At 40.7% G+C, this 12,302-nt stretch overlaps 1 protein-coding gene across 1 annotated transcript; it reads left to right on the forward strand.

Moving 5' to 3' along the window:
* Positions 1-11,346: 11,346 nt before the first annotated feature.
* On the forward strand, positions 11,347-11,868 carry LOC126470405 (histone deacetylase complex subunit SAP18-like). The gene has a single exon (XM_050098280.1). It carries the CDS (start codon positions 11,347-11,349, stop codon positions 11,866-11,868), a length of 522 nt encoding a protein of 173 aa, XP_049954237.1.
* The last annotated feature ends 434 nt before the right edge of the window (positions 11,869-12,302 follow it).

Raw genomic sequence — 12,302 nt, forward strand, 5'->3', positions numbered from 1 at the left:
CTACTGTTCCATGCTCAAACGATTTCCCCCGTCTTCACTCTCCACCTCCTTGGCGACAATTTCCACATGTACATCCCTTCTCGAGTGCATTACTACATGGCTCTCTGACCTGTTGAACATGCACTCACAAATCGACGAACTCCGACCCAGAACGATGCGTTACGCATCTGCATTGCCTGTGCTTCCACTGCATTGTCACACACATGGCGTACGATACATCGCCTATCTGCAGAACTGGAAAGAGGCGACCCGACGTATGCCCCTACTGCGCCTTCTTCCCAATCTACTCTCGTGTCGAGCATTCCTCCACCTGCTGTCATTTTCTCAGCAGTGTGGACAAATCTACAAGACGCATCTACATGCTCCACTCCCGTACTGCAACTTCCATTGCCGACTTCAGCCGACGCATCGCCTCCATCGCCCCGGTTCAGCAAGGTCAGTGAACTGACATTGCCCGCAGACCCCTTCCTGACCCCTCTTGCCAACCTCCCTTTACGAGTATCAGCCATCAGTAATGGCACTTGTCATAGGATTCGCACCAAAAATGGCTCACCTGTATGTTAGAAAGCCAGGAGCCTTAACGCTTCCAAACTTCTGTGTGCCAAGGATATCGTTCAGGACCTGTCGGCTTCGGGCATGCTCCACTTCTCCGATTGCAACTGGTCTTCACCTTGTTCCTGAAAAGGAGGGCACCTAACGCATGTGTGGGGACTGCAGGTCCCAAAATACTCGCACCATTATCGATAACTATCCAGTTCCTCATATACAGGATTTCACGCAATTACTACATGGTTTTAAGTTTTTCTCTGTTTTAGATTATTCCAAGGCATACTATCAAAATCCCTATGCATCCACCGCATATTCTGAAGATGACCATCATCACATCTTCGGCCTATTTGATTACTGTTACATGCCTTATGGATTGAAAAATGCTGTGCAGACATGGCAGCAGTTCACTGATTCCGTTTTGCTACCTCTACCATTTGCGTATACTTACTTCAATGATATACTGATCTTTTCCTCCTCTGCTGAAGAGCATCAAGTTCACCTCCATGCAATCCATTTGGCCCTCGCTGCCATTGGTGTGGTGATATACCATTATAAATCTCAACTCTGTTCCACATCAGTTACCTTCCTAGGCCATACTGTCTCTGCCGATGGCCTCTGACCGACGAGTTCTCATATCAAACCCATACTTGATCTTTCTCTTCCTGAGTATTATGCTCAGCTCTGTCGTTTTCTGGGTATGGCAAATTTTTACCGCCGACATATTCCTCAAGCTGCCTTTGTCCAAATGGCCCTCACTGACACTCCCTCTGGCAAAAATACCACAGGGAAACAAAATTTTTATGACCAAATCCATGCTTGCTGCCTTTGGTAACCTTAAAACTGCCCTTGCCCAAGCCGTTACAAACGACTGATCCCAGTGACTCAGCTGTGGGCGCTGTTTTACAACAGCACAGCACCAACTGAACCAAACTGCTCCGCTTCTTTTCCAAGGAACTGACTAAGAGCCAGCATAAGTGGTCGGCTTTCTATCATAAGCTCCTCCCTGTGTACGAGGTGATTAAACATTTCCGTAGTGCCCTTGAGGAGCGACTTTCACGATCTACACAGATCACAAGCCACTCATGGATGCTATTCGTAACCCAGCTAAGGACCTTCTGCCAAGGTGTTTCTGCCATATGGACTACATCTGTCAGCACTCTTCCAACGTATGCTATATTAGCGGCGCATCTGCACACTAACCATACTGCTGAATCTCGAAGAGCTCACCTGACTTCAGGCTGAAGACGACGATATACAGCGAATAATGTCAAACAACGAGTCATCGCTCTCTGTCCAACCCGTATCCTACACGCATCGACGATCCCTGTCCTTTGCGACACCTCTACAGGCACTCCCTGCCCCCTGGTCCCTACTGCCCTTCGTCACGGGGTCTTTACTGTTTTGCACAGCTTGGCCCACCCTGGAATACGAGCAATGACGCAGCTGTTTACTGAGCACTTTGTCTAGCCCGGCGTGAATCACGACTGTGGCTCTTGGACCTGTGAGTGCGTCCTGTGCCAGTGCAGCAAGGTCAGCAGGCACACTCAACCTCCATTGGGCAAGTTTGACATTCCAAAGGGGCGCCTTCGGCACATCCACATCGACGTCGTTAGCCCCCTCCCCCCTTACAAGGGTTACAGATACATCTTATCGATCACTGACCACGTGAGCCGTTGGGTCGAGACGGTCCCTCTTACTGACATCATGGCCGAGACCATCGCTCTTTCTTTCATCTCAGTGTGGGTTGCTCATTTTGGCTGTCCCCTGTCCCTCATGACTGATCAGGGATGACAGTTCGAGTCCGTCCTCTTTGCATTACTGTGCGAACTCTGCAGTGTTGCCAAACTCCACACCATGTCTTATCACATGCAGGCGAATGGCCTGGTCAAACGGTGGTACCGCACTCTCAAGGCCGCAGTTATGTGCCAAGGTGGCTAATAGTCCGAGACCCTCCCTTGGGTCCTGCTGGGCATTCGCTTGGCACATAAAGCAGACTTGAGAACATCACTTGTCAAGATCCTATGCGGCGAACCCCTCCTCCTTCCTGCAGAAATTCACTGTCAGCCGATACTGTGGATCTTCCTGCTCTGGTTGAACAGGTTCATGAGCATGTTGCACGCCTCCACACCCCTCTTCCACGCCCTCACTCCACCCCACCTGTGTTCATCCACAAGGACCTTGCTTCGTGTGAATTTGACACCGTGTGAGCAGCCACCTTATTTGGGCCCTCACTGTGTGTTACGTCAGGGTACGAACACATTTGTAATCCACCTACACGGAAGACCACAGACTGTGGTCAGTCACCAACCTGCCTGCTGACGGTGCTGACCTGCCTTCTGATGCTACTGCTCTGCCTCTCGATGCTGCCAACCTGCCTTCAACCAATGTCTCACCACCTGCGCAACCGTTGGATGCACGGGACTCTTGCAGCACAGTTTCTGACATGCATACTTGACGCGCTGGTGGCCGCCTACAGCCGCTGTGCTGGCACCAAGATTATTAATTCCAGTAATGAAGCTTCCCTTCACTGTGCTCCGCACTACGGGGAGGGGCAGCTCTGTGGCGTCTCTGGTGCAGAGCGTCCTATCTTCGACTGTTATTTCTTTGAACTGCTTTAATTCTGTGTCTTCTCTTGGCATGCAGCTTGTGTTCTGCTGTGTTTGTTCTTTCTGTCTCACTGTTTAATACATGTGTATAAAATACTTAGTGTGTGTTATTACCAACCAACCACACCTGATAACCACACCCCAATAATCCAAAAAGTCTCAAGGATAGCAAAGCAAATTTTAAATCTAAACTGAAAACCTTTTTTATGTACAACTTCTAGTCACTAGACGATTTTTACATGAAAATTAATATTATAGCTATTTACTGAAGAAGATAAATATTTAATGTTGTTTAATTTACTTTAATTTCACAATTAATATAATAATTGTAAAAATGTGACATACCTATTCCTATTAATAAATTTAAGTTATTGTCATCTTGAATGTGCTGTGAATAGCAAGCATGTAGCTAACACATGAACTAACCCTGTCCACATGACTCATTCAACATCACTTTGATAAAACATGAAAATAATCAATAGAAGACACAAAAAATATTAGGCATTTGTCACTCATTACTGAAGCACCATCTGAAAAATGTATTTATTACATCATCAATGTTCTTATTGGTTTGATATGATCTGCCATGACTTGCTCACTCGTCTCCACCTCTTCATGTCAAACTGGCACTTACACTCAATGATCCTGATTATTTGCTGAATTTGTTACAATTAATATCTTTGCTTATTGTTCTTCTTCAATGACTCCCTCTAGTATCTGCTGTCTTAACACATTGCATCATCTCATCACATGTTATAACCTGTGTTTTACATGTATTCTGGAGAAAACTTACTCATTTCTTATCTTATAAAACAACATAACTCTCAGTATCCTTCTGCAGCAGCACAACTCAATGGTTCAATTCTTTACTATTCATTAAATAGAAATTTGTAAGAGATAGTTTTAAAACTTCACATAAAGTTTCAGAGATTGTTCAATGTTGTTTCAACAATATTTATTTGTCCATATAAACGTTCTTTTAATACATATATCGTCCACAACATGCTCACGGGAGAACCTTTTTACTCCTTGGCTTTAAAGCGTACAAATATATATCATTTAATTTTTTATAACATATTGAACTTCTGAAATGTATAGTTACATATTTGAGTATATATTGTACACTTACAACTTATTTCTACAATTTACAGCATGACTGGCATGTCTTCATACATGAGGTACTGTTAAATTGAATAAAAGCAGTTTTACAGTAGGCTGAATGTCACACATTTTCAAAGGTATATAACAGAGTCCACACAGGATACAGCGGCCAATACACAGTGGCCAATTTTCGTCCAAAGCGCTGGGTGGTTTCATTCATTTGTTCAGATCGGAAAGCCAACAATGTCTGTGCACTTTTGTATGGTTGACTACATTCTGTGATTACAGAATCCAGGATCCAGGTGCACATCCTGCTGTCTTTCTCAAACGATTTTAGAGAAACTGTTTGGTAAAAGAAAATTATTTTTGCATCACTTACAGCTTGATATGTCAGCTTCATGATGATGTCCTTGTGATTTCGTTAATGGTCATAGCTATTATGATATTTGTATTTAAGTAAGACACTGTGTGGAATTAGAAAAAGTATGCAATGAAAAATAGAGGTTGCTATGACTTTGCATATGGTGCATACTACATAATATATTGCTGCATATGAGATTTAGCTAAAAAAAACTAAATTTTTCTTTGTTGATCTCTCAGAGTGGTTGGTGGGTCACGTCGTCCATAAACAGCCCTTTTCAATCTATCCCAGGCATGTTCAATTGGGTTCATGTCTGGAGAACATGCTGGCCACTCTAGTCGGGCGATGTCGTTATCCTGAAGGGGGCCATTCACAAGGTGTGCATGATAGGGAGGAGCGAATTGTCTTCCATGCCGGCCAGTGTGGCCTAGCGGTTCTAGGTGCTTCAGTCTGGAACCGCGTGACCGCTACGGTCGCAGGTTCGAATCCTGCCTCAGGCATGGATGTGTGTGATGTCCTTAGGTTAGTTAGGTTTAAGTAGTTCTAAGCTCTAGGGGACTGATGACCACAGATGTTAAGCCCATAGTGCTCAGAGCCATTTTTTTTTTTGTCTTCCATGAAGACGAATGCCTGACCAATATTCTCCCAATATGGTTGCACTGTTGGTTGGAAGATGGCATTCATGTATCGTACAGCCATTACAGCGCCTTCCATGATCACCAGCAGCGTACGTCGGCCCCACATAACGCCACCCCAAAACAGCAGGGAACCTCCACCTTGTTGTACTCGCTGGACAGTGTGTCTAAGGCGCTCAGCTCGACCAGCTTGCCTTCAAACACGTCTCCGACGATTGTCTGGTTAAAGGCAGTGAACAGAACGTGATGCCAATCATGAATGGTCAATTCGGCATGTTACTGGGCCCATCTGTACTATGCTGCATGGTATCATGGTTGCAAAGATGGACCAAGCCAAGTACATCGAGAGTGAAGTTGCGCATCACGCAGCCTATTGCACACAGTTTGAGTCATAACACAACGTCCTGTGGCTACACGAAAAGCATTATTCAACATGGTGGCGCTGCTGTCAGGGTTCCTCCAAGCCATAATCCGTAGGTACCGGGTCATCCACTGCAGTAGTAGCCCTTGGGTGGCCTGAGCGAGGCTTGTCATTGACAGTTACTGTCTCTCTGTATCTCCTCCATGTCCGAATAACATCCCTTTGGTTCACTGCGAGATACCAGGACACTTCCCTTGTTGAGAGCCCTTTCCTGGCACAAAGTAACAATGCGGAAGTGATCGAACCGCGGTATTGACCATCTAGGCATGGTTGAACTACAGACAATACGAGCCGTGTACCTCCTTCCTGGTGGAATGACTGGAACTGATCGGCAGTTGGACCCCCTCTGTCTAATAGGCGCTGCTCATACATGCTTGTTTACATCTTTAGGCGGGTTTAGTGACATCTCTGAACAGTCAAAGGGACTGTGTCTATAATTCAACGTCCACAGTGAAAATCTATCTTCAGGAGGAACCAGGATGATGTAAAACGTTTTTTGATGTGTGTATATAAATGCAGAGAAGGGACAAGAGTTTTAGTCCTTTAAAAAGGTTTGTATGGTTTCATGCAGCAGACAGCAAGTTTTACTGTTCTTACAATCTGTGCTCTTTTTCAAAAAAAGTTTAGGCTACTCTCACACTAGATACTAAAACGTGACAATTACTGAAGTTTCCAATATAGCTGGTTATTCATTTAACTGTAAAACTACATTGTTATTAACATACCCAGCATTATAACAGTTTCGAAATTGACATCATGGCTTCTGTAGTTTTCATGCCTTCTTACTTTTCTGTTGATATCAGCAGCAAGATTTATGTGTTTCATAATCTAAGAGTGTACATGATCTGTAGGTTAAAACAACTGCAACTAGTTTAATAAACGTATGCTTGCTGGTGGTAGAAAGATGCAATGAAGCTTTTGTACCTAAGGTAATGAGATTCATTTCGAAGAACCTGCATTCTCCTTCACTGCTAGATACAGGAAAACATTTCACTAGATTGAGAAGAGGAAGGAGCGATCCTGACATTTTCTTCTCCATCAAATACCAGTAATCTTGAAATACTGTAACTATTCCTGTCTCTGGAAGACCAAAACAATGATATAAAGTTTTTGTACTTGTATATTATTCCAGGACTTTCAAGCCAAGTCAATGACTCCAACACTTCCGCACATTGTTCCCATTTCCAGTGTAATTGTTCTGAAGTTCAGCTCTTCTACAGCTTTGACAGCTTCACTTTAATGAAGGCTATTGCTCAGTTTCCCTTCTTCAAACATCAGCAGCTGATTCCTGATCTTCCGTCGGCCAAACCATACCGTAACGTCTTGTGACAGTAGTTCAAGTGTCAATTCTGATAATTCTTGCAGAGCATCACCCATTAGAGCTAAGTCGAGAATGAAATCAACTTTAGTGATCCACTTTAAGAAACCTTCATACACACCTCTGTTAGTTGACTCCCTGGTTTGATTATATTTCGTGACTCTGACGTGAGCAACCAAAGTTTTTAAGTTTTTCCACACTGCTGACACACTCCTGCAGCTTGATGCTTCCCATCTGCTGCCCAAGATTCTGTTTTCAGAATTTCAGTTTCAAGTAGCTCTGTATGCTGCTATAATTTTTGCCCATTCTTCAGTGAGCATTGGTACACTGAATTAGCTTGCCTAAGAAAACCCAGAAGTGACTCATATGTGATGGGAAGTTTCGTTCTGTTATATCACAAACTGACAATTCAAGTCTATGGTTAGCATAATACCAAACCAAAATCTATGGGAAATGCTGTTTCATTAATGCATCAACTCATTTCTCTCTTCTTGTCATCAATGCTGCTCCAAGTGTTGCAACTGAAACAAGATTTTCTTTCAGGAGCTCATTAGAAAATCCCATGGATTCCAAACAGTTTAATAATGTGTCATAAATATCTTCAGCAGAAAAAACTATTTAGTTCAGCTATATCAGTGAAAATATTTGTGCTCTCTCTCACATCGGGAAATTTCGTTTAAAAACAAAGCATTAAACATGACAATTTGCTAGTTGTTGCGCTCTCATGGATAATTAGTGATATTTTTGATCTTGGCCCTATAACTGCTTCAATAACTGCGTTTTTCATTTCGTGTGCATTGTGATTAATAATTTCAGTACACACATTTCCAGAATGTAAAATGCAGCCTATGTCATCTCCACCAAGATCTACCAGGTCGATTTAAGCCTCAAAATCATTGAAAGATAGATTCTTTTCCACAACTTTAAAAGTAGTGCAAAACATATTTGCTGTCACATCCTGTTTATTCTGAAACGCCTTATTTTAAGCATTTTCGGAAGTCTTCTCTTTAGCAAGAGTAGAATTCGGGCAGCAGCTTGATGAACGGAACTTTCTTAATGTTTAAATATTTTTTCTGTAATGAAACTACTATTTCTTCTTTTCTTGAATGACCTGAAGATGACACAGATGCGTAGTTCAAGGTTATGCAATGTTCTTGCCTTGTTTATTTCTTTCTACGCCCATATTTCCTACTCATTTGCAAAATTTCCCACAAAATTCGATTTATTAATCCAAAGTCCAGTGTTCAGGACAATCGCCTGACTTGCTGTCGCACACACGTTCATTCACTTATTGTCGCACACAAGTTCAGTGTTCAGATTTACATTTTCACCTTTTTCATGCACTGGCAACGTCGAAATTCCTGACTTTTTGCTTGCACAGGTATTATTGGCCAGTTTTAGCTTTTGAGATGCAGGAGAACAAGTAAAATAGTTTCTTATTTTGCTGCTCACCTTACCTTAAGCTCTAAGCAAACTTACAACAAAAGGCAAGACACACTGTACAATCATACAGACAACAGGAAGAGAGCAGTAAGGGAATAGCCAAGTATGTCATATCCCACGTGTCAGCTCACTCACCCGACAAGAAAGTAGACTCACTGACTGTGTGCCAACTATTCAATTATCTATAACGTTTACCTGCTGCTCCGAAACGTTTGAAACGGTTAAATGTATCGCTCTTCCCACGACAGACTGCACTGGCATCGGTCATATTGCGATTATCAGCATGAAAAACTGAAATAAATCCCATTTACATCCTCGAAATAAAGTTCTCCATCATCATAACGAAATTACTGCGCAGAGAAAGAAGTTTATGGATGCACTCTTTCCCCCAGATAAAGAGAACTGCTTATAATTTTGTTTATTGAAAACTGTTTTGACGTTATCGTACATTTCCCAGGAAAAAAGACACTGTACTTTAGCACTGAATGTCCACAAGTAGAGTATGTGACGTTTACCATTTCAGCTGTAGGATTGTTACAAAGAATTCGTCCTACATGGTTTATTTTCACTAGTTTTGAATTTAGGGGTGTCATATGAAAATTTAAAATTGTCTCTAATGTAAATCCCAAGATGTTTAATATCAGTACAGGGACTAACGTTTCTATAATCTGTACAAGTTATTGGTTATGTTAGATTTTTATTTTGTTCTGTATGGAAATTCATGGACACTATGTCCTGTGGATTTACTATTAGCCTCTTTCTGCTAAACCACTCAAACACTTGTTTTGTGATATCTTTTGAAGATCCACTGATGACTTAGAAGTACAGTTGGGCCTGCTGGACTCAGGACATAGTTTGCTTATTTCAACATGTGAAAATGTTTAATGTTGTATTTTTACTTTACTAATTACTCAGAAACTGTTATATGATAAGAACTACAATTCTTTGCAACTGTGACATTTTTTTCCCATCCTGTGGTAATACATTATTTTTCTGTGTGGTCTTTCTTCTCCATATGACCTGCTCAACTTTCCAAATGGGCTTAGATTTATTGGATGACTCCATAGCGTATTTATCATTCTCCTTTTACAGGAACCTTAACACTTCATGTAGCCCGATTTTTTAATCTGTCTGTACTTCTGGAAATTAATTTCTTTTTGGAAAAGCTGTTTCAAATGTGTACTTGAAAATGTTCAAAAAATTTTCTACACTTTCATTTGTAATAGAGTTACCAGGATCATATACTTTTGCCCATCATAGCTCAGTAATTAGATATGGAAAGTGTTCGATATTTTTCCAGGTGTAACTTTTTTTAGAGGTAATATTTTGCACACTGGTCGAAATGTGAATTAAAGGTACTGTTAGTAACTGTGGGAAGCAGTCACTAAACCTGGTATTCAAGTTTTCTGATGTACATTTGTCAATAATTGTGAACATATGCTAAAGCAGAGTGGCACAAGTTCATGTCATATGTTGTGGATAACCAGATGTCATACACAGATTATTAGGCTTTTATAGTTTTCTGGATTTTTCTCTGAGGGCTCTAACTCTGAAAATCAGTGCTAAATTCTCCTCAGAGTAGTAAGTGTTCTCTACAATCTCAAGTGTGCCTAGATTAAACTTCAGTTTTTTTGACAAATAATTCGTACAATGTCATTAGAGCAGCAGGTAAGTACACACATAAAATAATAGCTGTTTTCTACCACTAACTCAACAGCTGGGACTTCAAAAACTCTTTCACAAAATAATTTGCATACAGAGGCTACATTTTTATAACCTAAATTTGCTTTTGCATAAATAAAAGTTCCTCAACATTTTGATATGTCATGATATATGATTAAAATATGATAAGTTCAGAGCAACATTTAAGCAAATTCAAGGCTTTTTCCAAGAGGACAATATGTAACTTTGTTAAAAAACAAACAAGTGGACAACTAAAGGGCTAAGCACATCATGTCAAAATAAGAAGGATTCTATGAGCACTCTAAGCAACATACGAGCAACCATTATATCTGAAATATAGCACAGCAGTTGATAAATACACATTATGGTACAGGGTGTCCAGAAAGAGGCTCCCTGATTTCAAAATTAAATATCTCGAAAGCAAAGATCGATAGAGGAATGCAGTAAACGGTATGTTTATTGTGAAAGCTGTAAGAAGTTTATACAGCAGTTTGAAATAATAAAAGATAATGATAGAATTACAACAATTTAATTGCAGTGATAAAAAATGACCATCAGGTTAACAATTCTGTCGATTTCTGGTGTGAGGTTTTCAGTTACCATGACGCCAGCAGTGAAAATCCTTTTAAAGAACTTGCAGAGTTTGTATTATCTAGGCTCGTACTTCCTTGGTCCAACGGCGAGGTGGAAAGAATATTCAGCTAGTTGAATCTCGTCAAAACGAAGATAAGGAATCGAATGCGTACAGATATGGTAAACGCCATATTAGGGATTCGTGCAGGTCTTCGCAGAAACATTCGGTGTTGCCATAATTACATATTTCCTGAGTGAGTTCTCAGAACAATTGGGACAACTGAAGCGTATAAATCGCGACCATCAACTTCTACTGCAGCTTCTCTTTCCCATGAGGACGATGGCAATAATAATGAAAATGACATTCTTATCCAGTTTTAGGTAAGTTTAGTAAAAAATATGTTATTTATATAGTCTATATCTCGAGTGAGTGGCGTTTCATTGTCATTTCTATGCTTCTGAATAAAAATTTAGAATCTAGTTCATTTAAGGCTTTTTAGGTTTTTTTACTCCCAATGTGGTTGGAAGAAGTTATATACTGTTGGCAACACTGTGTATGTGGGCTGTCTTTGCGATTCAGCGGAAGTAAATCTATCTTTGGTGTGCGCGAGTCAGTTCAATTTGTGGTTGTTTGTGTTGAAAAGATAACTTTCAAAATGTTGAAAGTCGCAAATAATAATAACAATAACAACAACAATAACAATAATAATAATTCAAACTTGAATTCGGGAGCAATCGAGTCAATCATTGAAGAAAAGACTGAGCCAGAAAAACCGGTCGACAGAGAGAAGACTTGTCCATTGCTACTAAGAGTGTTCTGCAGTACTGGAAGACATCACAATCTTATGGAATATAGCAGAGGTAATGTTCCAGCAAATGAACTGCAGATATATACATGGATGGATGCAAGTTTGCGTGAAATTACTAGTTTAGTGAAGGAAGTTAATCCAGAAGCACGACGCAAAGGCACTTACTTCGAATTCGCCTTAGTATATCCCGACCCGAGGTCTCCAGCATACAGAATGCGACAAATAGGGGTTACGTGCACAGGACAGCGGGGTTCTGATGACAGCAAAACTCTAGCACAGGCCAGATTTTGTATTGGTGATTACATGGACATTGCTATAATGATACCAGACCGTATGATGCCAATGATGAGGCGGGCACGTCCTTATTAATTCTGTTATTTTATTGTGCAATTCGAACAGTGTTTGGACATCAACTCACTTTAGTGAAGTATGTGCATTTAAGTGTAGTGTAAATATTTGTGTTGTGATACATGTGTTTGTGAGGGTAGTTTTCTAAGCAGAATCAAATAAAGTTTGTAATACTCCAACAAACGTACTTGAATATTTCCTTTGGTGTCTTCGTACTTAAGGGTGAGTAAGTTATAGAATATATATTCTTACCCTCATTTTTGTTTTTATTTCAGGGTTTTTAAGTGATTGTAATTGATTGACCTACCGTTATTATATTGTAGTCATCTACATACGACACGGAGAACTGTGAACCATATTGTAGGCCTATGAGAGGTTACTTAACTGCAGATATAGGTTTGTCTTTCGTTGGTACACTCCAGACATTATATGTGATGTTCTGTCATGATAATTAA

This window comes from Schistocerca serialis, chromosome 1 (assembly GCF_023864345.2).
Source record: "Schistocerca serialis cubense isolate TAMUIC-IGC-003099 chromosome 1, iqSchSeri2.2, whole genome shotgun sequence".
In the NCBI taxonomy this organism is placed as follows: Eukaryota; Metazoa; Arthropoda; class Insecta; order Orthoptera; family Acrididae; genus Schistocerca; species Schistocerca serialis.